A 27,525-nucleotide genomic window follows, 5' to 3' on the forward strand; every position below is an offset into this window, starting at 1 on the left:
TGGACAGATGAATCCAAGTTTGAGGTGTTTGGATCACACAGAAGAACATTTGTGAGACGCAGAACAGGTGAAAAGATGCTGGAAGAGTGCCTGACACCATCTGTCAAGCATGGTGGAGGTCATGTGATGGTCTGGGGCTGCTTTGGTGCTGGTAAAGTGGGAGATTTGTACCAGGTCAAAGGGATTTTAAATAAGGAAGGCTATCACTCCATTTTGCAACGCCATGCCATACCCTGTGGGCAGCGCTTGATTGGAGCCAATTTCCTCCTCCAACAGGACAATGACCCAAAGCACACCTCCACATTGTGCAAGAACTATTTATGGAAGAAGCAGGCAGCTGGTCTGCTGTCTGTAATGGAGTGGCCAGCACAGTCACCAGATCTCAACCCCATTGAGCTGTTGTGGGAGCAGCTTGACCGTATGGTCCGCAAGAAGTGCCCATCAAGCCAATCCAACTTGTGGAGGTGCTTCAGGAAGCGTGGGTGACATTTCAACAGATTACCTCAACAAATTAACAGCTAGAATGCCAAAGGTCTGCAATGCTGTAATTGCTGCAAAAGGAGCATTCTTTGACGAAAGCAAAGTTTGAAGAAAAAAATTAATACTTCAAATACAAATCATTATTTCTAACCTTGTCAATGTCTTGACTATATTTTCTATATATTTTGCAACTCATTTGAAAAATAAAAGTGTGAGTTTTCATGGAAAACACGAAATTGTCTGGGTGATCCCAAACTTTTGAACGGTAGTGTATATATATATATATATATGTATTACTGTTTCACACAGCTATTCAAAATTTAGTTACTCACTGTCAGCAAAAAGGTATATGCTTGTATTCTGTTGTACATGTTGATGGAGATGAAAAGAGATCAAACAAATAATCTTTCACAACCACTGTTATTCTGTCTATTGTGTTTATGTTCGCTCATATTCTTAAGTTTAGCTTATTAGCTCTGATTATTTGGCACTGAAGAGTAAACCTTGTTGTCCGTAAAGCGCTATGCAGGCCTCATTAAATGTTAAACATGAATTCAGTAACTGTATCCAGACGGTCAATTACGTGCTGTCTGCTCGTTGTTTTCCTCATTGCAGATGAAACACACACACACACACACACACACTCACACAACTTCTGCATGGATGACTGTCACAGATTGTGTGAGCAGGAGAGATGCATTTCAACACATTGTGTCAGTCTGAAATGGGTGAAGACCCCCCTCCCTCCCTCCCTCCCTCCCTCACACACACACACACACCTCAGTAACCCAGTGCCCCGTCTCACCACAGCTGCTGCCAAGTGTCCCACATATTGACAGGAGCCTGCGATCTGCCTGCAGCCCGAGCTAACTACCAACACACTCGGCGACTGAAGCCTCTAATTAAGCTCTTTACGTTCCCGTTTTTCCCTCTAAGAATAGCAGCCGATGCCTTCAAGCCCTTGACATATATAATAGAAAAGAATAGAGATGCAAGTCTATCAATAGGCTATGAAATTCTTTGTTAACAGAAAAGGGTCAGATCTTCTTAAGATGTCAGCATAGAGATGTGGGGGTTTATCACGACCTAATTATATGACAAGGTATGGGAGGCTAACATACAGTAGATAATTATATAAAGACTTTTGAACTTTATAGTGATGCCATTAATGCTTGCACACAGCTGAAATATTGTACAAGAATATATAGATAGAGAGAGGGATATATATATATATATATATATATATATATATAGATAGAGAGTGATAGACAGATAGATAGAGAGAGAGAGAGAGAGAGAGAGAGAGAGAGAGAGAGAGATAGATGAATGGATGGATAGATAGATAGATAGGATACATGCACAGACTATTTAATTAATATAACATATTATTGACTATTACTAGGACTAAAGAACAATTATTATTGAGGTATAACATGATTGAATATTGTAATATTAATATATCAATGGTGAATATAATGTAAATTAACTAAATAGGGATGAGTATAATTTGTGTAGACACCCACACCGGAAATCGTGTTCCGCAGTAATAGAATAGAGAGATATTCTATCAATCCAGTCATTTAAAATTGTTTATTTTGTACATATACCTCATAAAATGTTACAATATCCGCATTGAGAAGAGTCAAATATGTGATGTGGATGGTGTGGAATAGAAAAGGCCGCGGTGTGTGTTCAGCATCCTCCCTGACAGGCCGCTGGCGCCGGCAGGAGGACGCGCACCACCGGGAGGAGACTCACCTCGCCCCGCTCGATCCGCTCCACGATGCTGGCGAACTCCGTCATGTCCTCAGAGTCCGACATGGCTACAGATGGTGGTGGATGGTGCAGCACAAAGCCCGGTCAGCCAACGGGGGGTCGCACACGTAGAACAACCGGCAACACGCACACGCGCGCGCAACAGTGGCGGCTTAAACAAACACGATCAAAAGCTCCGCTTCACACACAGGGGAGCTGAGATAAGACCAAGAGAGAAGAGCCGCTCCTCAGACCGCATCCCCATCACCCTCGCTCTCTCTCTTTCTCTCTCTCCCCCTCTCTCTCCTCCCTCCCTTACTGTCGCCTTCTGCAAGAAGCCAATTTTATTTTAGTTTGCCTCATCTTGGAGGGAGAACCCCGCCCCCTCCTCTCTCTCTTACCTCATCCCTCCGCGGCGATGTCTCCGCTCACAGAGCCCTTTGTATCCTCGCGCGCTGTCATATATCAATCCATTTGTATCAATTGTAAATAATCATAATAATCTTATAATGGAGATTAAACAGGCGGAGTGAGGGTGAATGGGGGGGGGGGGGGGTAAATCCGTTTGTGCTGCTGCATTCTGTCAAATTGGGCATTTACGCATGGCTGGCAGCGCGCTCGAGTGCCTATATTGCTTTATATGGGCCGATTTCTGACAATTGCTACCCAAATATGTGACTGCAGCTCTCTCTCTCTCTCTCCAGAGAGAGAGAGAGCGAGAGAGTCTCACGGCGGTTTGTTTCCTGTCCTCGGGCGGATTGATGCCGTCACGAGAGACTCACGTATGACCGATTTACTTCTGCACGAGCTGGGATGCGAGGCGACTGTTGAGCGAGGCCGGATTAAGTCCGTGTTTCTGTTGTTTTCAGGACAACGCCACTTGTTCCGCGTCACCAGATGGCCGCGTGGCTTCACGCATTGAGCATGTGGGGAGGGTGTGCGACTGTGCGTGTGTGTGTGTGTGTATTGGGGGGGGGGGGGGGAGCAAACGGTGCATGACAAAACACAACTAATAACTGATCTATATTATCCAGCCACTGTTTCCAAAAGCCCGGAGATATCACAGAAGCACTTGGTTGCATTTTGGAAAAATCTGTCATCCACGTGTGGAGGGATCTCTTCCTGTGTAAAGGTGTTATAACGGGTTGCCTGTGACTTTAACGCATTTACTAATGCTTATTACATCACTTAGGAGTCGTCGCTAAGTCGTGGGTTGCCAGGTTGTGTCGACATGCTGCCACGCTCTACTTTGCTTTGCTCACAATGACAGCATGCTGATGGCACAAAAGGAAAGAAAGGTCAGGAGGTCACCATGGTGGTCTTGCCTCACTATAAAGCTGCATCGTACGGCTCACAGGTCAAGCGCAGCATCTCCAGAGGCCACAGCCACGTCTCTATATGGCCTCTTCGGGTCAAAGAGGAGAGCAGCGCTCATGAGACCACGCGTGTGGAGATGACACTCGACTGCCTCATTAAAAGCCACAGAGTGCCCTCTGCGGAAACGAATAATCAGTAAAATGTATTGATTGGTGTGTTTACGAGGCGGAATTGATTTAAGTTAAATAACTACAGAGAAGGCAAGCTGTTGCATAAGCAACACGGGTTCACTCCGGGGCTTTTTGTGGGTAATTTAAAATGAGTCATTCACATGACGCAAAGAGTAAAGGCAGAGTATTTGTACACTAACTTGAATTTCCTCCCGCTCAGCCTCACCTGCTTGGTGGCAAAATAAGGTTACATGTCTCGTAGGGACGTCTGGTGCCACCCAGGTGTAAGCTGTTGTTGAACAGGGGACTACAACCACACCCAGACTACAGCTGGCTGTCATGGGAGCATCTCCTCAGGGTTGTGATCTGGGCTGGGCTGCAGTCACCGTGGAAGACGAGACATTTCAAACCGTTCAAATTCTTTTTTTAAAATTGCTTTCTAAATTTAAAAATCATAACATGTGTGATTGAGTATGCAGTTTAAATGATGTGTCAACCTTTCACATTCAGATTAGGTACACGCACCACAAGGCCACATTTGGTTAGATCGAATTACATCACCAGTGCCAAAAGTGAAGTCTGTGACTGTGCTATGCATCTCCCAAGTGGGACTGTGTGTGTGAGCGTGTGTGTGTGAGCTTGTGTGTGTGTGTGTGTGTGTGTGTGTGAGTATGTGTGTGTGTGTGTGTTCTGTATCCAGCAAAATTCTCCTTCCCCCAATGCTATTAATTATGTCTTAGTCACTGACCTAGCAAAGCAATGAAAAACAGATCATCCGACTGGGCTCCTCCTAAAGTCATGCGCGTAGGAGGAAACATGAAAGGCAATTGAGGCAAATCAGGAAAATCTCTGACCAGTTGTCACCTCTGAAGTTAAAAATAGAGCAACAACAGCTAAGAGTCATCGAGCCACAGCCTGCTGCAAAGGGAAATATATATAGACTATGTCTCTTCTACATAAACTAAACTGTCAGAGGTAATCATAATACAATCATACAACAGCCCTTATTTTCTTTTTCCTGAAGGAAAGAAAAATAACCACCGTCTCCTGGCAGAGGAAAGGCCAACCCCACCTCCGCCTGAGAGGAACGCCACGTTGGACTCTGCTCACTTGGAGAAGGACGTCACGTGTCATTCTGACTGTAGTGAAAGTAACAATGTCAAAGGTATTCTGTTAGGCTGGGGGCCAAAACACCACGCGCGTATGCGTCACTGAACAATGGGGATATTCACACCCCCTTCAGGACAAAATGCCAACTTTGCACATGACGTCACAAACGAGTCTGATTTACCACGAAGTCATCCCGGGACGGCCATGATGCTCTCGAGCGGATACAAACATTGTACAAAGCCTTTGACTTCAAGCCTGAGATCTCACACTGAAACCAGAACAGTTGTACAAGTGAGTACGTGTTTGTATTCATCATGAATCTACGCACCGCCACGCTAGAGCCAAATGATTCTCCTCAAATTCAAAAACCGAAGAATGCAAACACGTAAACATGTGCAGACCCCACGACTCGTCCCACTCGTACACATCGGTTCATCTCGAGCACTTGCAAAACAGAAGTCACATATTTATAGACATGTGCATATAGCCTACGTATCTACACCCAACCGCACTAGAGCATAGACAGAATAAATTCCATTTATTGTTACTTGATTTATTATTACATTAGTAGCACGGATTTACGGTGGACTTGAGTGAGGCCCCTGTGGCTGCATCCCAAAAGCCTTTTCACGATCCTCCAAATGGACTGCAGACATTTTAGAAGGAGAAACTCTTCACACGCGGAGGGACTGAGGGCATCGAGGGCACTGGGATGAGGCAACAAGGAGACACAACTGTGCGACGCAGGAGGCGATGCAGCGGTCCTCCAGCAGACTTGTCTTCTATACAAATATCCGAGGAAGAGAAAAGGAAGAGAGCGTTCAGAAAACGATGCTCCACGAGCCACACGTGAGTGTCACGTGGTCACTACGGACCGCCCCCCGCCGCGCAGTGGAAGAAACCAGACAGATTTATGACACATTACATACATAGCTACACGAAAAAGATTGAAGCCAGAACATATGTTGAATAATTAAGACGCTTTTTTTATTGAGCTTGTATCGTAACTCAATTTAGCAGGTGCATGGAAGTCATAGCTTGCCTTTCCCCCCCAAAAAGAAATAAAACATATGTTATGATAACTAACTAAATGCATGTATAAAAAAAAAGGCAGAAGAAAAGTCGACAAGAGTTACTGCGGCAAAGAGTATTGACTTTGGCAAACCAGCAATATCAAACAATACAGCAATAAACGATGCAGTTGGCTATAAAGCAAAAGTTTGCACCAAAATAAGGCGTTACAACATCCGGGGGGGGGGGGGGGTGTCAGAGAGGAGACTCCAGTTCACTTTTAATAATGGATGAATCAAATTATTTATTTATTTATTCACCTCTCCTCCTATCTCCTTTCCTCTGTCTGCCTGCTCGGTTTCTAAATCTGCAAACAAAGATTTAAAAGGCAACTTGGCAAGAAAGGCGACGAGGCCAAATACAACTTCATTTTGAACACCAGAAGGAAAACCCAAAGAGGCGATATATATATATATATTTTCAAATCTAGTCAGGAGCGCGGCCCCTCCTCGCCGCCATCACCTGAGGCAGCAGGTGCCGGCTGCGACAGCGTCCTGTGATGGCCGGGCGTGGCTTCGGCAGGAACCTGTGGTACTGGGAATGTCCCCAACTGGGAATCTGAGCTTTGATGTGATGCGAAGGCAGGAGGAGCAGCTAAAGCCAAAGCTGTCGCCATGTTAGGATCTCATTGGGATTTAAAAAACAATACATCTCCAATATGTAGCGGAGCTCAAGAGCACGAAGGCTGGACGGTCCGTTGCGAGTCGCAGGTGGCGTTTTAGGACTCCAAGGAATGCGTTGTGTGTTGGATAACAGTCGTTTCTATAACCCGACTCTCTCAGGCACATTCTGCTCGTGTGCATTGTTCTGTTTTTGCCCTCCGTGCTTTCTGTTTCTGAAAACAAGATGTCAATTCCCAGCGCAGTTCAAAAGAATACATTTCCCACAAGTTACGATGCCACGTCTTTCTCCCATTGATTTGAGACTGGCTGCAGGGAGGCTGGACGGTGGTGACGGAGGGCAGCTCGGATCGGGTCAGGGTGCTAAAATTGAAAGCTACTACCTTGTGGGAAAGACGGGATTACGCCCTTTTCTTCAGGCCCGGTTTCTGTTTCTGTGAGACTCTTGAAAAAAGCAGAACTTTATTGTTGTTATTTCCCTTTCATCATTTGCCTGTTGGGGTGGTTGTTGGCTGCCTTTTCTATGAAGCAGATCCATTATCACCGACATCTCTTGGGATCACTAAACAGAGCCGGTAGAGGCGAAACGGTTTCCCTGCCAGGCTGCGATCACCTTCGGGACTGGAGGGCTCGAGGCTTTCAAGAGGTTCAAGAGCAACGCGAGGATGGAGATGGAGAGGGTCAGAGAGGCAAATAAATACGCTACTGGGAGAGTTGGGCCGTGGGGTGTTTTTTTTCCGTCGGAGGATGTAGGGTTGTTGAATCAAAAGAAAAGACTCAAATGTCACCCCCAAAATTACCATTGGGCTCATACTGGTTTGTAAACAAAAATGAAGAACTCAAACACCATATCTTTGCAATACACAGACATTATTCAGAGATGGCAAATGCACATCTACTTGATTCACGTAAAAATTGCACCAGCCCACTGGAAAACCGTCTAGCTACTGAAGCCACCAGTTAATGCAGAACCACCTAAAGACACACGCTGGACGCCCCTTCAGCCTTCCTCGGGGTCTCGGTGAATAACGTTGTGGACGTTTCCTTATGTCCATGTGAAGCGGTCAGTTCCTCCTTGGCTTGGAAGATCGACAGCAGATTGTTTTGTTTATTACGACGAGGAGCAGGAAGCCTCCGAAGCTACATCTAAAAAGTCTGCAAAATTGAGGCGCCTGAGGCATCTCCAGTGTCTCAAATTTGACTTTTCTGGCACATCATTTCATCATCACCACAAAACACAATGTTACTAACTACAGTCGAATAATAATAAGGCAGCAAAAAAAAAAAAAAAAGTGCCGTATATTGCTTAACACAAAAGGTCACTGTAGATGGACTTAAAATGAGCTCCCCAAAAGTTACTGTGTAACTGGGGACTTAAAAACCGTCACAATTTCTGTAATTAGGAGGCTTCTTAGATGGATGGCCGAACGTCTTCGAGACACACGGCAAAAGTCCAGTTGCCTTTGACCGACTCCCGTTAGATGTTCCCGATTGCTGAACCTGTCCAGAAACAGAGCTGTGGATCTTCCTGCTGTCAGTGCTGTCGGCTACAGCTGCCGGCGCTGCCCCTCCATGCCTGCTGCAGCTGCTGGACGTGCTGAAAGGCCCTCTGGGTGATGTTGAGCGCTGGGTGGACCTTCCTCAAACCGGGCTCTCCGATTAGAGACAAACCACACAGCCCTAAGTAGGCGTGGAGAGGGTCTGGGGGAAAGGAGGACAGAGAAATGGGGGAGAAGGAAAGAAATGGGGAGCATAGCGAGGGGTGAGAGATTGAGAGAAAGGAGGGGAACAGAGGGGAAACTAGGTCAGCGATGGCAACGAGGCATCATGGCAGAAGCACCTGCATGTGACGAGGCCAACGACGTGCTCAGCGCTGAGAAGACGGGCGCGTGCGCCGGTCGCCTAACTCTTCATTACCGATACTGAAGCAATAAAAAATAGCCGGATAGCCCATAAAAAAAATGCCATTCTGCAGAAGCTTTGTTGTCGTTTGTACTGCTCCTTTAAGAACACATGAATAATGCATGACGGTTGGTCCCCTGGTCCTTGAGCTCCTCTGGGACCAGATAATGGACTGGTAATTGAATTATAATTAAGTGACAGATGTTTGGATACAAACATCAGAATCAATCAAAGCAACATTAGCAGCATCATCCAGGATTCACATGGACTCTCACTCAAGGTTGGATTGAAGAAGAATTTGTCTGGATTCCTAGACGGTTCAAATCATTTAAAACGGTTAAAATAATAATATTTTTCAATTTAGATTGATGTCTTCACAAATTGTGATATCGGGCAACTTTATAAGAAAAGAAAATATGAAATAATCAGATTCATGTTTCTCATTACACACATTGCAAAATAAGTAATTTAGACAGAAATGTGCAGAACAACAACAAGATAAAACCACCGGATCATTTCAGTCAAAGCGGGTAAACGCTAGAAGTGAATTATTGCCCACCAGTGCTGCCGAGCACACAAACCTCATGCAGAGCTTCATAGCTGCGTTCAGTCACGCATTACAAAGGAGGGTGGATGAACAGCAATGGGATAGCGCTGGACTTGAGATCACGGTTATTGGATCTTTTCAAACTTGTAGTCATACAGTAACACGCCATTTCTTCTTCAAACTTTAGACACAATGCTGACATATCGTCAGTTTTAAGCTGGTATGGTGAACTTCTTAACTTACAGAGGCCATTGTTTATTTTATTTACTCATTTGGAGTTGGGTTTGTTTAATTGCTCCACTATCTCATGAAATTGTCACTAACCGAGTCGGTCTGCGGTTCGGTGCTCAGCAGGTACGCTAAAGTGGGCTTAGAGAGCATATTTTCCCAAAATCCGCAGCGTCCTGCATTCTGATAGCGGTTTGCTGCGGTCGGATCGAGGCAGAGACACAGGACACCGCATGCTCTCCTACGGGAGAGGGCAGGGTTTGCTTCAACTAAACAGAAGCAAGTTGTGCTGCTGCCTCTAATACCGTTAATCCCATTACCCAATCAGATAAATGGATTTCCCACCCGACGGCTTGTCAAACCAATCAATTCATGACTCTTGAAGAGAAACGTCAGCAGCACGTTGCTCTTGTATTTTGATGTGAGCGCCAGCGCTCAGGCGATGGAAGTGGCTGTGGATCTGTGTCACCACATGACACCAACTGTTCCTCACGGGAAACTGACGACCTGGCGCACTGTTCCAAGACCATGCAAGTCCAGTGCCATCTGTCCCCACGCTGTTCCCGAAAACGCTCTTTTGTTCCGTGATATTTCCGAGGCGTGGTCAATGCAGACCGTTTTGCCTCATTGTTTCCGCCCTGGCTTGTTCCTGTAACGCGAGGAGCTCGATCGCCTCCGTCCTCGGGCTACCGATGAACAATCGCCTCATCAATTACACATCACAAGGGCGAGGAGGAACACAAGAACATACATAAACACACACACAAGGATGTGCACCATTGAAGTTTAGGATTGCGAGAGCTTTTCCATTGATCTCAAGTAAAACTGAAAACCACAACTCCACCCTGACCGATGTGCACCTGTGGAGGGCGGGGCACCCACTGTTCAGCCCACAGAGGAAACGAGACTCAATAAATCGGAACCGCTTAGTTCCCATCATCATATTGTTCCCGACGAAAGATCTTTGAAGCGACTGAGAAATAAACAGCAACCTCTTTATAGTCTATTTGCGTTTCCACGACTACACGGACATTAAATGTCTACTCCTTTTGCCTTTACAGCAGTAGAAAAGGTATGTCGATTGTGTCACTCTGACTTTGACAGAGATCCTCAGATGCAAGAACGGTGGCAAAAAAAACATGAACATTCATGGAAGTATTCAGTCTTCAGCTTTCCTCTCCTCTCCATCTGCAAGATGTCGCGGTCGAAGCAGCGAGCCAGAACATTTACCTGGATGGCTGTCGGGCCACTTGGCAAATCCTCCCACCAGCCGATCCTGTGTGGACAGAATGAAGTGCCTGTTCGTGTCAAAGTTTGTATACTGGAACACATCTAAGAGCTGGGAAAGGAAGGGGGGGGGGGGGGGGAGAGAAGAAGAAGGGAAGAAGAGAGAAGTTTTACCATGAAATTTGGGAGAAAAATTAAAATTTCAATTCCGAAGATGCAGAGCATGTTGTGTTTAGAGAGCGAGATCAAGCTTGTGCTGTTGCTTTTGATTTCACAAAAGGTGGATCACGCAGATACCAGTGAAGACAACGTGGAGCCTTAATGTGGATCACACAGCACATTTTCCACATACTAATATTTGGTTGGCGCATTCCTTCCCTCTGGCACAGTTTTGAACCAGAAATGAAAAAAATCCCTGCAACGTGTTTAACTGTGTGTGTGTGTGTGTGTGTGTGTGCGCGTGTAGAGGATTAACCCAGTTTGTTTCAACAGTGACTATACACAGTGCTTTTTCAAAAGATCTTGTTGTTCACTGCACATCAGTACACTTCATACAACTTCTCTCTCTCATGAAAAATCGGTGCAAAAGATCTGAGGTAAAATACTGAAACACACTGAACATGTTAATGCAGGCTGGAGTGTGTGTTGCACCAGTCCGTGTACCTCGAGCGTGGCTCCCACCCAAAAGGAGTAGCATGTGTCTACGGGTTTGTTGGGGCGACCGTGGAAGCCGCTCTGCTGCCTCATGACACACCAGCGCCGGATCCTGTCCAGCTCCCGCTGACTCAGCGCCTCCTCCAGTCGACCCATGAGACACAGAGAGGCGATGGCGCAGTACGTCCAGCCGCCTGCACACACAGACAGGCAGGTGCATGACTGGCATAGTTCATTAAACACATGAATCAATTAATTGAGACTACTGACAATCTATTAGAATTGAAAAGCAGCTCCTCTGGTTCCCTCCAGCATGTTTTTGATGAAGACAACTGGGTGATTACAGGGCACTGCAGTAAAAACAGAGGCTGCGTCTGTGTGAGAGATATGTTACTGCAGAGCATGCAGCTACTCTCACTAACACCTTTCCCGTGGAAGTGATCACAATGTGGCGTTAACTTGTGTTAACGTGTGAATATAAAGAAATGTGTGCTAGTGAGGACAACCTGCTGCCTTTTTATACTTTTCCGCACAATAATGGAAAATTTGCGATTAAAGAACTGAAGAGTGTGATTACAGCTAAGAGTCCTACAACAGAGGTGTGTTCATCGATTGATGCCGGGCTGGTGTCAGTACCAACTGTCTGTCATTATTATCATCACGCCTTTAGGTCACCACGCTCACAGGCTGACTTTCTGTGTTTGTTTGTGCGCTCATGTGTGATGGGAGAGAAACGCAGGAAAGGCGAGTTGAAGTGTTCGAGTCAGCGGTGTGAATCTGCCGACGTGCAACACTCGCCCCTCATCAAACGTGTCCAACTCCCCATCTGACGAAGGTTAGGAGGGCATGGATCTGAATCAACTGCGGGAAATCCAAAACGATTCATTCCAGCAGTGGGTTTTGGAACAACTCTCACCGAAATGTAAACGTATAGAGTGCCATATAGCCAAAAGATAAGGAAAATAAAGGAAATGGAGCGGAAGCAGATACAACAACAAGAGTGAGATAAAAGCCGACCACACACGTGGAGAAAGTCAATGTATTACCCTGGAACATAGCTCCTGTAATACCATGTCTCACATAGTGAACTGCATGGCAGCCTGAAACACAAATCATCTGCAAAGATGTCTGTGCAAAGGTAAAGCACACAGACTCGGTGCTGAACAAACACACACTTCAAGGATGGATGGGTAATGGGCATTTACTGTATATCCAAACTGATGTGTAATCAGCCCTCAGATGAGAGTCGGCTGGTTTGCACAAGAGAGCCGAGTCTCAACGAAGACTGTAATCTTAGAAGTTTAATTAATCTCACGGAGGGAAATTACCCCGATGCACCAGGATCAGACACTTTTATTTAGATGTAGATCTAGTTTATGAAATCTGGATGGATATGCTCCAAGCAGTGCTCTGAAGAGAGAGAGAGAGAGTGAGCATCAGAGTAATACAGTTTCATTTGAGTGTGTGGGGGTGAGGAGATTAATGAGGACAATGTTTCCTACGTAGATGGATTTTAATGGCTAATCCTCTAAACCAGTGACTCCCATCAGCCACTTTCATGCCCTCTACTACTACGCCGCCAACGCACCCGCAAAGCGTTTGCTCTGAAATGAACCGCGATGCTTTCCGTTTAAACCCGGGCCAAATGCACGGGAACCCTCATGTCCGACCTCCTCGATCACCCACGGATGTGCGCTCAGCTTTCAAACTGACATTTCTGAAGTCTGTAATTAAGTAGAAGCCATAACATGATGATCATACTCACCATGTGACTCTCGCCCGGCTCCCTGGCCAAAGCCACTGTCGTATGACTGTAGAGGGAAATTTAAAAAACAAGCAATTACAAGCAATATTTCATTAGTCACGAAAGGGTCCTGTGAGCCTGGCAGAAGACACTGAACTGCTTAGATTTAGTCCATGTTTTTATTCATAATTTCCCTTTCAAAATATAGATACTATTATTTTATTTTTTAAAAAGAATTTAAAGACGTCCTCACGAACAAAAGCCGCTGCGCCTTCCAAGCTGCGTGACATGCGCCACTCAACATGAGAAGTACTCACACGTAGTTCTTCAGTCTTTCATTTGACTAAAAATGTTTAAAAGGCGGCGCGAGAAGTGGTCATAGTCTCAGATCGGGTTCTACATGCATTTCAGACCAAAACAACCTTTTTTAATGCAGAGCAGCTGATAACGAGCATGCTCCATGAACCCGTTTCGTTTCATCCACCTGCAAAAGCTGAACACTTGCTTAAAAAACACTTTATATTCTCTCAAACGGTGACAAGTTTCACAGCTATTTTTTTTATATGAAACTACTGACGATCGTAAGCAGCAGTTCCCACTAAAATACACAACTTCAACAACAGATGGCGGTCACTTGGGAAAGCAAGGAGGTGGAGTCCTTCTCTGAACAAAGAGGTTGGTAAACAGACACCTGGCGCCATGGAGATGGGAGGGAAACTTCAGTGAGGCTTAATTTATCGACTGTTCAAGGGATTTTCAACACAAAACCAGCTATCCTCTGCTTAGTCACCAACAACTAACTTGCATTGACGGACATCTTGGAATGTACCCACTAGCATGTAGCCAGAGGATAAAGAGACCTTTTCAGAGATGAATCACAGTTGTCTGTTAACTAATTAACAGAGCATTCCCTCCCTCTCTCTCTCTCAAGTCTACATGAGAAATAAATACGAGTCATACACACCCTGTTCACACAAAAAAGAAACACTCCTGTGTTGAATGTCTGACGACTTTAAAACGAGTTGGATTTCAGAGGCGAATGGGGACATCTCTGTTCTGTGATGACGGGCATGAACACAATACCTCAGACAGACGAACCAACGTCTGACAGAAAAACTATCACCGAGGCTAAGGAGGGGTTGAGTTACACATCAATCTGACAAAATTCTCACTCAAGAGACGTCTCATAAAATTGAAAAATGGTAATCCCTGTAAGGTGAAGAAGAAGAAAAAATGTGGGCATAGCTTTAAAAACCATGAGTATCTTCATTGAAGTGGAGCGGCACTGCTTTGAATGGTGCAGAACCGAGGTTGCACCAAACATCTCACATTCTCTCAACACTTCAATGCCTCGTTTTACGTTATTTTTTTAACATCTACTCACCAAACTTCCTCTGATGTACTCAATAGCCTTTTGGATGTCCATGCCTGACCAGTCATCCAGGATGTAACAGATACTGGCTGCGCAGTAGATAAACCGGATGTCATTTTCACTTCCTTCTGGCACTGCGTAGAAACTGAAAGCAAGAAGACACGGAGCGACACGAAGATCGGAGACTTACACAAACAGTTTACAATTAACTGAATGTCCACGTTCAGAATTTGTAGCACGAAAGACAGATCATAAACACAAATAAGCCAGTGAGCTGAAAATGCTAAAGGGATAACTCAGATATACTGATGTCTAAAGATAGCGTCATCTGCCAGACAAGTTATATTAGATGGTGTATGCGTGCGTACAAAGCAACTCCTGTTGGAGCACCAAACGCGAGTTTATGTCAGTCTACATCAGGACTGCAAATGTTCACATGGCCTCCGGTATGTTTGAGTCAGTGAAAGTGCGAGCGTGAATCAGAGTGTAAAATGTGCTAACTTGTGTTGGTAAGTGAGCGAGTGTGTGGTCACTGACCTGCCGTCCTCCAGCTGCAGAGCTCTGAGACCAGCCAGACAGGCCTGCTTGTTCACACGGCTCAAGTCATCTCCGAGTATTAGCAGCGAGCACAGCCCAGTGTAGGTCATGGCTACATGGCCACTGTCGTATGGATGGAGCACACCTGGACCCTGAAAAAAAGATATAGAAATGAGATATTATTCATACAACTGTCACAGAAAACTAAATAATTAAAGAGATTATAGGAGGAGGAAAAGAAGCAGTTAAAAACAATGAAAAGACCTTTAACTGGCAGCTTGAATAGACCTTTTAAAAAAAGGGAAATAACTCTGGTTGTCAATGCCAAAACATTCATAACTAGAATGGGCACTCGGTAGAGCGCATACCTTCACATATCACAAGATTGGGCATTGAATTATGAACATGTTGGCATTAGTTGAATGCCAATTGGATACAAATTGACCGTGCTATGGTAAAAAGAAGATTTTGACCTTTTCATGACCTTGACCTTTGACCCGATTGATCCCAAAATCTAATCAAATGGCCCCCGGATAATAACCAATCATCCCACCAAATTTCATGCGATTCGGTTTAAAACTTTTTTTGTTATGCGAATAACACGCATACAAATAAATAAATACACGGTGATCAAAACATAATCTTCTGCATTTTCAATGCGAAGGTAACTATGTCTGCATGGTGACAGATTAGTAACGCCAAATGTGATAAACATATTTAAGAGAATGTCTGGTAATAATACAGCTGCTGAAATGACGCTAATGAAATGGCCCAGACCCCTGATGTAAATAACATATTGGTACAATGATGAGTAGACTATATGTCTTCAATGCCCAAGATTTTATATTGTTTCCTCTTATTTAGAAAAAGACAACTTTTATTGATTAGTTTACATGACTAAACATTCCATTCATGTCCCTGTTTACATGCAGAGCTCAAAATAACATGACTTGAAAGTTGGACACCAGTGGTGGACGTGTTTGACCACCATGAGAACACAGGCTTCCTCTTTCATTCCTTTAAACGGTTGGTGTTGTGATATCTATAAGAAAACGTGTTGATATTTAAGTCTTTCATAATGTGTAGGTGGATGGACAGTTGTTTTTAGTACAACACACAGAGCTGGCCATAAACAGGCAAGAAGCCGTGGCTCACAATATGTGGCAATGCCCCAATTGAGATACATATTCTGAACACTGCATACACACATACAAGGAATGCTCCAAAAATCTGAATGTATTGGAACATCAACGTCTTAAAGCTTTACTAGGAATAAGGCCTAATAGGGAATACCAAAATATGTCACTTGCATAACCTGCAAATTCAGAATACTGTCATCTTTGAAATAAGAGGAATATTAGTGCATCTTTAAACAGTCAATGACAGAGTGAATATGGTGTATATGTTCTTCCAAAACAAATCTTAAACTATTATAAAAGGAGGGCGCGCTTTACATTTGACACACTACATACAATGAAACAAACAGTGTGGGGTCGGGCAGTACCTTAGTGCTGTAAGGAATTCCAATATGTGACGATCCGCGAAAACCACAATGACTCAGGTTAGCTCCTGGAAGAGAATAACAGGAGAAGAGAAGGTAGAGAGGATTACATGCTGGTAGAAATCAAAAGAAACTGAAACTGTTTTACAGCCTCACAAACCACATCTCAATCTGTCCATATTGACCTTCCAGAAGGTCAAAGACGCTCAGCTAGCAAAAGAAGAAGAAGAAGAAGTGTACTTCTGCCATCTAGAGGCCATGGGAGAAATATTGAATACAGAAGCCAAATTAATAAAATGTCATCATACTACAAAATATACAAAATGCTCGTTTGTTTCAACATGTCAACCCAAGTACTCCGAGAACAATATATTAAAATGTGTCACATATAATTACTATTTGTGACCGTGATGGTTTACAATGAATCGATCGCGTTGCACTACATCACATGTGCCATGATCTCTTATTCTTAAATGAATGCATTTTAAATTAAAGCCAGAAAATGTCTCTAATTAATATTAATGTTAACAAAACTGCGAACCAAATGGTACCTATAACAACATCAGGGACAGAAATGGCACATTAGGACGTCTCAAGTACCCACCGAGTTGTAGTTCCACCTAATCACAAAACAGCCAGACACCGAACATATGGCGTCAGCAACGAGTCGACTAATCAAACACAACACGCTTTCTGTTGCCTTCTTGAATAATAAACTAACTGGGCATTAAAACAGATGGCAGAGTTAATCGTGAGAGAAATTCATTAAATATTTAAAAGACACACTTTCCCTGATGAACAGAGGGGTATGGCTGTTGAAGAAGACCTGTGTAGGCCGATAGGTTTCAAGAAATATGACATATTTTACAGAATTATATGTTGGACTACTCCGATGTTGTCCTCCGTCCCAAATGAAACCACAGACCCTGAGATACACACAATCCGTGACATTAATAGAACAATTTTCTTCAAATATTTTAGGAAAGCATGACATGAACCTGTTTCAAGAGGATGTGCACATTCACACACCACAACCCACCAACCAAAGCGAGAGAGGGCGAGTGCAATCACTGGCACCGACAACTCAGTGGCAAGTCTGTGGCAAGTCTGTGGTAAGTGCCGCTCGGTGCCAGTACTCAGCGACAACTCAGCGGCGTGTTTGCGACGAGTCGCCGGCAGCAACACTCACGTGGCAGGACAGCAGCAAGCGAACGACACTCGCCGAGAAGCTGTGGGTGGAACAACCTCTGTTGTTTCCGACAGATCAGCTGCCGTTAATCAGTTTTATGATCATAGAATGGAGAAGCTGCGGGTTTTTTCTTTTGTCATTGCCTAAGTGTACAACTAGATAGATAATGTATTTTTTTAGACTTACTTACAATATGCAATACGATATTGCTGTACAATACTGCTGTACTATATTGAATATTGTTTTGCTACTACTACGTTTCACTTCGTAATATATAACACTTATATACCATGATATGTATAATGTACCCGCCTTTCTTTAATAATAAAAAAATAAAAACATATATAATTAATTTTTTTACCATGTCATACTGTTATACCTCCATGAAATTCTACTTTGAGGAGATGCCACTGTTAGTCTAAAGTTTAAGCACTGGCACTCAGTGGCACTTGCCAGCAGATGCCACAGCTAGTCAAAAAGTGCCACTACTAGTTAAAAAGTGCCAGCAGACGGAGGGTTTCACTTCGTAATCTATTACACTTATAAACCATGATATTGTAACGTCTCGGACGTTATGGCACTGATGACACGGAGACGGGACAACGTTATTAATCCTCCCTTTATTGGGCATCCACCAACACAGACAGCGTGCTCCTCTCGGCTCAGCAGCTCGAACGTCAACAACAACGGTTCCCGTCAACCACCCTTAACTCCCGTTTTCCGACAGGTTAACCCCGCCTCCCCTCTACTCCGCCAATCACAGGCACGCCCCCTCGACCAGCATGCACGGTACCACACTGTGATTGACAGCCACTTCACAGGGTCGCTACAATATGTATAATGTACCCGCCTTTCTTCAATAATAAAATATATATATATATATATATATATATATATAATTTATTGTTTTACCATGTCATACTGTTATACCGCCATGAAATTCTACTTTGAGGAGAGGCCACTGTTAGTCTAAAGTTTAACACTGGAGGATCAGGTATGAATTTGTTGTGCTTGGTCTTTAACCCTTGTGTTGCCTTCGGGTCATTTTGACCCGATTCAATATTTAACCCTCCTGTCGCCTTCGGGTCAATTTGACCCGATTCAATGTTTAATGTCGGTGTTCTTTCGGGAGTCAACAAACAAACATAAAGTACCTCACACTTAAACTTGGAAAACAATATTAATTCTAATAATTTTCTGGAGATTTTAATAGCTGGGGTCATATTGACCTCAAGGGTAAAATATGTTAGTAAATATAAAGGTAACAGGAGGGTTAAACATTGAATCGGGTCATATCGACCCGAAGGCGACAGGAGGGTGAAACATTGAATCGGGTCAAATTGACCCGAAGGCAACACAAGGGTTAAACTGGAAAGAAATTCAAGTTTCAGTGATTCATGTTCTATACAGACTTTAACAGTTAGCAAATTTCCGACTGGATGGCACCACAGTACAACTATATAGATTCTAATTAACTGGAGGATACCCTTTAAAAAAATAAAGTGTTGCTGAGTTACATTTCATAAATGTAAGGAAATCTGCTGGCAACTACTGGCAAGTAGCACTGAGTGCCAGCGTCGCTAGGGGGATCTCGCCCCCACTGACCAAAGCGTGGGAATTTAGAAACCATGTGTGCAGGAGCACTCAACATAAAGAGCATCAGTCCTCTACCAAGATAGCCTGACAATCCTAGTAGCCATTCATCAAGGAATCTTCTCCTAGAATGCTTTTGTGTTGTCTATCTCAAAAGCTAAAACAATAATAACTAGAACGGGCACTCGGTAGAGCGCATACCTTCGCATATCACAAGATTGGGCATTGAATTATGAACATTTTGGCATTAGTTGCATGCCAATTGGATAGAAATTGACCGTGCTATGGTAAAAAGAAGATTTTGACCTTTTCATGAATAAATAAATAAATAAATACACGGCAATCAAAACATAACCTTCCGCATTTTCAATGCGAAGGTTATGTTTTACAGTCAGGTGTGATGAAGTGAGAAGCTCTGAGACTTACGGTCCTCTGTGGGCAGAACCTGTAGAGAGTAGATCCACTCGATCATGGTGCTCCTGTCGATCACATCCAGAGCGTCCAGCACATCGAGACCCGACAGGGCGAAGAATGTGATCGTTAACCTGGACAGAGAGCAGACCGCGATCGCATTAATTGTACTCATTTAATATTGATGGACAGAAGGAGCCACATATACAAGATACAGGTATCTTTAAAACAAATAAATAGCCCAACAGGCAACGTCAGCTTTCAGCTTTCACTGGAGATGTGTTAACCTCATACCTGCAAACTCATGAGGGGTGAAAAAGGTGACAACGGGGGGTGCAGGTGACTTTTTTGTTGTTTTTTGACTACAGTCTTTTGATTGTTCTGACCGCAAATCTAAATAATAATAAACATTTTAAGAAAAAAGGTCCTCTGAATAATTCAGTGATCGGGCCCTAATAATAGTAATAACAACTTTACATTATCATTATATATAATATGGTTAAAGTCATTCATGAACCAACTTCGTTTTTTTTTTTTTTTACTTGTGTGCTCTGCTGAGCTTTGAGCCTGTTCCATGATTCTGTTCCATGATTCTGTTCCATGAGTCTGTTCCTTCGACGTGTCCCATCAAACATGTTTTATTGCGTAGATCACCACATCGCATGTTCTCCGTGTCTCACTCCAATCTCATAAACGCCGGCCGTCCAATTTACCCCCCCCCCCCCCCAAAACAAAAACTCTTCGGATCTACACTATTCACGTGGATGACCTATTTTGATTTCAAAACGGCGAATTTCGCCGAAAGATGACAAGTTTGCAGAAATGTAACCTGATCAACTTACACAACATTAGCTACATTTTGCCTGACGTTCACTTTCAAATCAGCTTTATTCCTACTAGAAAACACCCTGTAACGCTTCTTTGTCAGGTGTCATGGTGTACAGGGTGTCGTGGTCCGCCGCACCGTCAGTTCCCTCTTTCCCTCTCGTTTCAGCCGATCTGTCATAACTTCCCTGCCTTCACTGCCTTCAGCTCAGCTAAACAGCTCGAGCCTCCATTCAAAGCGGTTGAGCCACAGCTAGCTTGCATGCTAGTCAAGTTCTTCAGCAACACAGCTCAACTAAAGCAACGTTTGTCACTTCCGGTGACTGTACCTGGTTGTTTCCAGCGAGGCGTATCTCTCAGGTAACACCTGGAGTGTTCTCTGGAAGAACCGTACATGTCTATCTCGTAAAAAATCTGCTTGCTCAAATTCTTCAAGCTGGCTCTCCTTTTCCGCCATCTTTGCATCCGCTCCTATGAGGAATCTCTTCCGGTTAGTCTTTCAAAATAAAAGCGTATACTACAAAGCAATGTACAGAAAGGGAAGTTCACGGGTTATTATCTCTATTGAAGACACAAGTACACATTATGAAGATTGACTCTATGGAGATTGTTTTTGCTCATAAATAAACACTATTATCAGTGAACAATTAGCATCAGTAATTATTACTCACAGGAAAAATAGACCACCAGAGATAAAAAAAGTGTGATGTACATTTTTATTTATGTAAAACAACAGTAAAATGTAAGTTAATATAAATCATGGCAGCCCATAGTAGATTCAAAGAAAGATACAATTTGGGGTTGTAGTCTCTTTGTGTAGATGTTCTTTACAAAAAAAACAAGAGACTGATTTCTGCATTTCAGGAATGTGTGATTGTTGCTCATCACAGGCCTTCTCTCCAAGTTGGAACAGCTCTGCAACAAAATGACAGAACATTTCAGTGATTTAACAGCCACCTAGTATTACCCAAAGCATCACACACAATCTGGGGCAATCCAACCTGTGAAACATCTGCAGCACAGGTCCCCCTCCTGAAGATCCAATGTGTTTCATTCGCTCCTCCCATCCCTTCGTGGGACGAGTAAGCCTGGAGGGATCTCTGCTGACGAGAGCATCCACCTGAATGAGGAACACTCATTAACCTTGACCTAAATCCACAACCATGTCTATTTAATATTATAAAATGTCCGTAACTTGTTCACTGCATAACCCTTACCTTGTCTTTCAACATAGCAGTGATCCTCCTCTGTCTGTCCTGTTCCTCTTTCGCCCTCAGCTGTTTCTCCTGAAGCTTTGCCTCCACCTTGTGAAGATCCTACAGAAAGGCCGACACAAGCGTTGTATTTTACACAGTGGCGTGTCTTCTCTTCCAACAATAGCCCTGGTATTTATTCACACATTTGAAAAAACTGGAGAGAAGAAAATAGCTAAAAAAATGTCCTCCAGTGAGGAGGCCTGGCTCTGCAAAGTGGTAACAAAACAGACACGCACCTGGGGCTTCTTGGTGTCTCTGTGATTCTCAGACTTACTCTTTCATTAAAGCGTTTGATGACCTTTGCTGCCTCCCTTCTCCTCTCGTCTAGCTCCCGCTGGTCCTCCACTTTCCCCCTCCTCTGCTGCTCTTCCTCCTCCTCTCTCCTCAGTCGTAGCTGCTCCTCAATTGTCAGCTTCACTTCCAGCTGCCGGCGACGCTCTTCCTGAAAAAGCCCCAACATTCTTTTTAAAGCACAACAACAACAAAAGGCACCGGCCATATTTACAGCAATGTATCTTTTATCAACGCTAAATACATTCAGAGACACACAGACGAGTACCTATCAATACAGAACCACTATCTTTGATGAATCACATCCACAGTCAAACACATTTTCACACACACACACACACAAAGCACCATTGCCCGTCTCCTTTTTTGTATCTCCTCAGCCAGCTTCTTCTCCTCCTCCTGCTCCTTATTCCTTCTCTTCTCTTCCTTCCATTCTTCCAGTTGTCGCACTGCCTCCCTCCTCTCCTCCTCAGTCCTTGAACAGAAGAGGATGAAACACAATAGAACAGACACGAAAAAAGACCACTATTTACAGTAAGGTGACCCCTTGGGTGCTCATCATGGGACCGTTTGACATCGGGGTGTATTTCACAGATTTAGCCAGGGAATCAAAGTCTGCTCCACCTCCTCTTTATGCTTTATTTATTCTATTCTACTTCTGACTCACCTGTGTTGGTGGCTCTTAGCCTCCTTCGCCCTCCTTCCTGCCTCCTCCGTCTCCTCCTCCTGACTCAGTATTCTGGTCTGGCGTTCTCGCTGCTTGCCTGTTTTCCACCGCTGTATCGCCTTGGGTATGAAGTACAAGTCCACCATGTTTTTATTCAGTCATTGTTGTCATTCGCTTTCCTTTTGAGTTCATACAAGTTGAGTCTCTCCCATCTCATTCTTCATGATTAAATGTCAGAAGAATGATGAATTATTTATGAACAGCCCTCATATTTAAAACAGACGTCACAAATTACATCACAATTTAGAATAGAATGGAAAGGTTTTTGATTGTATTTTAAATTGACTGAGATATGTTTACATTTTCCATAACTGTTTCAGGTGTCAGAACCAGGTGTGCATTTGTGTACTGCAGTTTGCAGCGATATATTTATTGATCAAACAAGAGACAGAAACTCAACCAATGATGAAAATAATACTGACAACTGATTGTGGCTAAACACCTATCGGGTGATGTTTATGTTTTTAGTCAGATATATACGTGTCAAGAACACCTCACAGAACTTTTTCACAAAACTACATTTACTATGTCGAGTGAAAGAAAAAAGAGATGTTGGTAGTGAAGTCTGGGAGAGTTGCAAGAAGAATTTGAGACAGTCACCGACCACTGACCACTGAGGTAAGTTAAAGGGATCTTCCAGCCATGGTCTACCTCTCTCTTTTTGTCCTGGAGGTGGAGCAGCTCTTGATGCCAGTCCTCATGCCGCTCCATCTCCTCCAGTGTTTTCCCGGGCAAGTACAGCTTGGCCTCTTTCCTGTAGGCTGGTTGCCCTCTGTGCTTTGCCCAAACCTGTACAAACAGATTAGAGTCGGTAAGACCGAGATTTTGAGGTGATCGACCTTGCAAGTTAGTTCAAGTGGTGGTGTTCGGCGTGCGCAATGATCTGCAAGTAGGAGCGTAGACCTTTCATCACAGCGCCAACAGAATCACAAACACGTCTCACTTTTAGGAAGGCTTGGTGGTCATATTGGTCCCAGCCACCACAAGCACCTCCCGTCTTCAGCAGGAAAGACTCCAGAGCTCTAACCTCTGCAGGGAGGTCTCTGTTCGGAGGTTTGGTCTAGTAGGGAAACAATTAATAAAATCATGCTTTAAATGAAATTCTTTAAAGCAGTAATGTTGTGTGATGTTTATTTTATCACATTGTCAAAGTTCAACACACAAACACGGCTCTCCTTTCCTCTTTTCATTGCATCAATGATGACGAGACAGGAAAAAGGGGGACAAAGGAAAAGGAGAGGCGGACCTGGACCGTGGGAGCGGTGTGTGGTTTGGGGTCGGCTTGGACCGAAACGCTGAAGCTTTCAATCCTCTTCTCGTAAGCAGCAATCTCCTGTCTGCATGTCCTCTCCTCCTTCAAAAGTTCCTCAAAGCTGAGAGGAGCAGAGAAACACAGAAGACGATTATTCCTACTGTCATTAGTCTACATATTCATACCCATAAACACTGATCCCAGACCCTACGCTGGTGTGTTTTATCTCTCTATATAAATATTGATTTATTCTATTTGTGAGATTAAATGTGTATTGGATCAAGTTGTATTTAATAGAGTGGGTTTTCTAATATTTCATATTGTGTGTGCTCTCTCTATGTAACTGAACATTAAGTTAACAGTGGTATGTCTTAACAAAAGGAAATGGCGTTGTATTGGTCTAGAGGTGTTTAGTGCGTCGTTACCATGAACGCTGTTCCTCTTTTAGGGAGTTAATTGAGGTTTCCACCTCTGACATTATTTCCTTCAGTCTTTCAATCACTGAAAATCCAAGTAGAAATGCAGAAACATTCATAATAAAAAAAGCTGATTTTCAGAACATGATTATGACACTATGCTTTTATTGAGCAGTGCACTACTTTACAGTGGTATCTTTTAAGTCTATATTAAGAGAAATTATGAGAACAAAATACTGAATGTCTCGCAAGATGGGTGAGTAAATAATTGTTCTTCGGCACTATTAAAACAAAAACACTGCTAGGTATAACACTTACACTCAGGAGTTGGCTTCACATCTATTAGCTGCCTCTGAAACTTCCTCACACCATTATGAATCTTCACTAGCTGCCTTTGAAGATTCTTCTCTACAGAAAAAAGAAATGCGAAAAAAACATTATGAAGAGCGTTATTTAAAAATATATATAAATCAGAGTGGTAAAAGTGTTGAGGGTGGAGGTTTCCGTTAATCTCGTCATGTCACATTACTCAATCTGGGGTTGGATGTTCGGATACTGTAATACAAAGAAAGACCCACTCGCTGCATTTATTTCCCCTTCCAGCTCTTTTTGGTACTCTCCCAGTTCTCCGTGCACATCTGTCCAGCCATTCTTTCTGCACTGAACGCCCAGCGTCCTCTCTTTCTCCAACTTCTCAATCCTGTGAAGCAGAGCAGAAACGCTCCATCGTTGTGACAACACATCAACATCTAGAGTAACCTCTTCACAAAGTCCCCACGCGATTCGACACGTTACAGTTAATTTAGTGATTGGTTAATAAGGAATGTGCCTACACTTTAGTACAACATGGGGTTTGCTTGCCTTATAGACAGTGGGTGGACTCAGCAACACCAAACCAGTTATTTATATTGCTGACCTTGTATGTGAGGGTTATTCTATTTTCCATAGGATACTATTTTGAAGCTTTGTACAGGTATTGTTTGTTGAAGCTCAGTTTGTGGTCATGTTGGATTTCATTTAATTTGAAGGCCGTTATTCGTCAATGCGTCCATCTGTACAGTGAAAGTTAAGTGCTTGAGGAGTTATAATTAAATGTGAAAAATAAATACATAAAACCCTCGAGCGGCTTCACTCACTGCCTGCGGTTCTTCTCGGCCTCCCGGAGAAACTGAGCGGCTCCCTGCGAGGCGAGCCTCCGCCCCCCGCTGTGGCTGCAGGAGTCCCCCTCTCCCTGCTCATCCATCATAAAGCACAACACACAACAGCTGATCGGAGAGCACCCACACGACTGCGGGGCACATTGGATACACTCTGGATCGTCCGATAATGAACGCACGCAACTAGTTTTTACATCTGCGCGGGACAACACCGCGAGAAACGGTGGACAAGGAAGTCACACTCAAGGTGTCGGTGTTCGCCAACTAGCAGGGGCAACACGTCCTCTCACATAATACCACAAAAGAGAAACACGATAAAGACGCGACAGGTTAGAGAGCGAGCAGCTAACTAGCTAGCTTAACGTCCGCTTGCTTTGGTCAGTTGTCCAACAGCAACATGATAGAACTTTTATCTCCTGCTGTCAGTGAACGTTTCACACATCTGGATAAGTAAAAGAAAACGACTATATTCAAACTTGATCCCAAATGCGGTGAACGTTTTTGTGATAGCTACCGAGCAGTGTGTGTCGGCGCATCGCGGGGTTGCCAGGGTGGCCATGTTTCAGTGAGTCTACAAACAAAACAAACGTGGTTCAAAGAAGTGCCGCTGCTGTAGTTTCGGGCTCCTACCGACAGAGGGCGCTGCTCCTCGTAAATTGGTTCAGCTCAGGGTTCGGCGATGGGAGACAGACCTAATGTAACCAGGAGACCGTAACCATGACGACTCGTTGTTCTGTGCGGGATGAATGAATGGGTCTAAAATTATTGCAGCATATACAAATAACCACGATGTTAAATTGTTGAATGTAAACATCCAAATTGCCTCAGGACCTGATCTCAGTTTCCTCAACGGGGAATTAAATCTGTATGACTTGCCTTTTGAATAATTGATATGATGGGGGGGGGGGGGGGGGGGGGGATTCAGGCTACTACAGTATATATATAGATTAGATTAGATATTCCTTTATTAGTCCCACAGTGGGAACATTTCAGGAAGAAGCGGGTGCACATCAGAGCATTGATAAAAGATAAATATAAAACACAAAACACAATACTAAATACTAAAATACTAAATTAACAGAGGAAACAAAATATATACGCAAGGCAGTGACCAAAGTGAATTTCCAGCAGGTTGAAGTGTCCAGGAAAATTAAGTGCTGAGTTTGCCAAGATCTCCAGCGATCTACTGCAGTTTGTTGTGCAGCCTGACAGCAGCGGGAAGGAATATATATATATATGGCCATATACATATATTTATATATATATGGAAATATATATATGGCCATGTTAAATTAAGAAGCACTTTCACCTAATTTTGACTTGTGTGTTTTGTAAGACCTTTCTTGAAATCCACATGTAATACTCTTTTCGTGTCCCACTTCCAAAGGCACCGAGACATCGAACTGCTCCGACATGGTGAGAGTTACCAGCACGTCTCACACTCTAAAATAACTGGCGATGTCTAAAATAACATCCTTTTCATGATGGCTAACAGCTATAATTACTACATGAAGCGGCACAGAGTGACAATCAGAGAAGAAAAAGGAGGGGGAGTACAAATAGAACCCTGAACCCATTATTGAGTGCAGATATTGGGCACGGTCTCTCCCGTGGGTGCACAGTTGTCATCGCAACATAAATAGCAACCGCTCTCCTAAAAAAAAAGAGTTTTACAATTTACTGTCTCCATCCTCAGCCGAGGGACTCACTGACAGTAATTTGACAAATGAGACAATCAGATGAACCTTCAACGGGTCGGTGTACAAATCAAACCAAACACCTCAGTATACATAGTCAGGGACTTCCAGGGAACAAAACATTGTAAATGTCAAAGAGGGGTAACCTTTAGGGCAGAGAAATAAACTGAGGGAAACACTTCCTTCTTTTTTATTCTTGACAACGTCTTGTGAGAAACACATTAAAACTAAGTTTTGCAGAAATAGGTCATCTCAACTCAAGCTCCACATGTAGTTTATTTTCTGACCTTTCAACTGCACACTCAGTGTCTTCCTTACAGGATAAAGGTTGTTCAGTTGTCATCACATGACCCGAGTTCACAGGTCGTGGAGGAAGAAGGACTTGGCTCTTTTACTCAAATAAAAATACCTCAGTGTATCAAGCAAAGACCTGCATCCAATCTTTGATCTCAGTAAAAACAGGTTCTACTCAAAGT

At 43.6% G+C, this 27,525-nt stretch overlaps 3 protein-coding genes across 5 annotated transcripts in view; all 3 read right to left on the reverse strand.

Moving 5' to 3' along the window:
- Positions 1–2,301, reverse strand: part of trim36 (tripartite motif containing 36) — a 28,858-nt gene extending 26,557 nt beyond the window's left edge. For both annotated transcript variants that reach the window (XM_056419380.1, XM_056419379.1), the window contains exon 1: positions 2,239–2,301. In XM_056419380.1, coding sequence (XP_056275355.1) covers positions 2,239–2,301 — 63 coding nt within the window. The remainder of the gene's footprint in view (positions 1–2,238) is intronic.
- Positions 2,302–5,797: 3,496 nt separating this feature from the next.
- On the reverse strand, positions 5,798–20,710 carry pggt1b (protein geranylgeranyltransferase type I, beta subunit). Its single transcript, XM_056419638.1, has 9 exons — positions 20,583–20,710; positions 19,444–19,562; positions 16,239–16,303; positions 14,735–14,886; positions 14,210–14,342; positions 12,847–12,892; positions 11,091–11,275; positions 10,431–10,539; positions 5,798–8,224 (listed from the first exon to the last, which is right to left on the reverse strand). The coding sequence occupies exons 1-9, from the start codon at positions 20,708–20,710 to the stop codon at positions 8,058–8,060; spliced, it is 1,104 nt and encodes a 367-aa protein (XP_056275613.1). The 3' UTR covers positions 5,798–8,057.
- Positions 20,711–20,955: 245 nt separating this feature from the next.
- Positions 20,956–25,934, reverse strand: LOC130196582 (coiled-coil domain-containing protein 112). Of its 2 annotated transcripts, XM_056418849.1 has the most exons (14): positions 25,867–25,934; positions 25,332–25,426; positions 24,774–24,895; positions 24,514–24,603; positions 24,205–24,280; positions 23,774–23,900; positions 23,471–23,587; positions 23,179–23,316; positions 22,468–22,586; positions 22,149–22,275; positions 21,784–21,951; positions 21,471–21,569; positions 21,255–21,373; positions 20,956–21,168 (listed from the first exon to the last, which is right to left on the reverse strand). In XM_056418849.1, exons 1-14 carry the CDS (start codon positions 25,909–25,911, stop codon positions 21,138–21,140), a joined length of 1,473 nt encoding a protein of 490 aa, XP_056274824.1. In that variant the 5' UTR covers positions 25,912–25,934; the 3' UTR covers positions 20,956–21,137. The 2 variants fall into 2 exon arrangements, with proteins under 2 accessions (XP_056274824.1, XP_056274825.1); XM_056418850.1 differs by lacking the exons at positions 24,205–24,280; positions 24,514–24,603; positions 24,774–24,895.
- Positions 25,935–27,525: the final 1,591 nt, after the last annotated feature.

Source organism: Pseudoliparis swirei, chromosome 7 (genome assembly GCF_029220125.1).
Source record: "Pseudoliparis swirei isolate HS2019 ecotype Mariana Trench chromosome 7, NWPU_hadal_v1, whole genome shotgun sequence".
In the NCBI taxonomy this organism is placed as follows: domain Eukaryota; kingdom Metazoa; phylum Chordata; class Actinopteri; order Perciformes; family Liparidae; genus Pseudoliparis; species Pseudoliparis swirei.

What these genes read in the sequence shown, in the direction of transcription:
- pggt1b (XM_056419638.1), bottom strand. Translation starts at nt 20,710, where the DNA reads ATGGCGGAAAAGGAGAGCCAGCTTGAAGAATTTGAGCAAGCAGATTTT. An exon ending in GCCTCGCTGGAAACAACCAG is followed by an intron (nt 19,563 to 20,582) that starts GTACAGTCACCG and finishes CTCTCTGTCCAG; the next exon opens with GTTAACGATCACATTCTTCG. An exon ending in GTGGCCCGACAGCCATCCAG is followed by an intron (nt 8,225 to 10,430) that starts GTAAATGTTCTG and finishes CCTTTCCCCCAG; the next exon opens with ACCCTCTCCACGCCTACTTA.
- LOC130196582 (XM_056418849.1), bottom strand. Translation starts at nt 25,911, where the DNA reads ATGGCCACCCTGGCAACCCCGCGATGCGCCGACACACACTGCTCG. An exon ending in TGTGAAGCCAACTCCTGAGT is followed by an intron (nt 24,281 to 24,513) that starts GTAAGTGTTATA and finishes TTGGATTTTCAG; the next exon opens with TGATTGAAAGACTGAAGGAA. An exon ending in ACCACCAAGCCTTCCTAAAA is followed by an intron (nt 23,317 to 23,470) that starts GTGAGACGTGTT and finishes CTGTTTGTACAG; the next exon opens with GTTTGGGCAAAGCACAGAGG.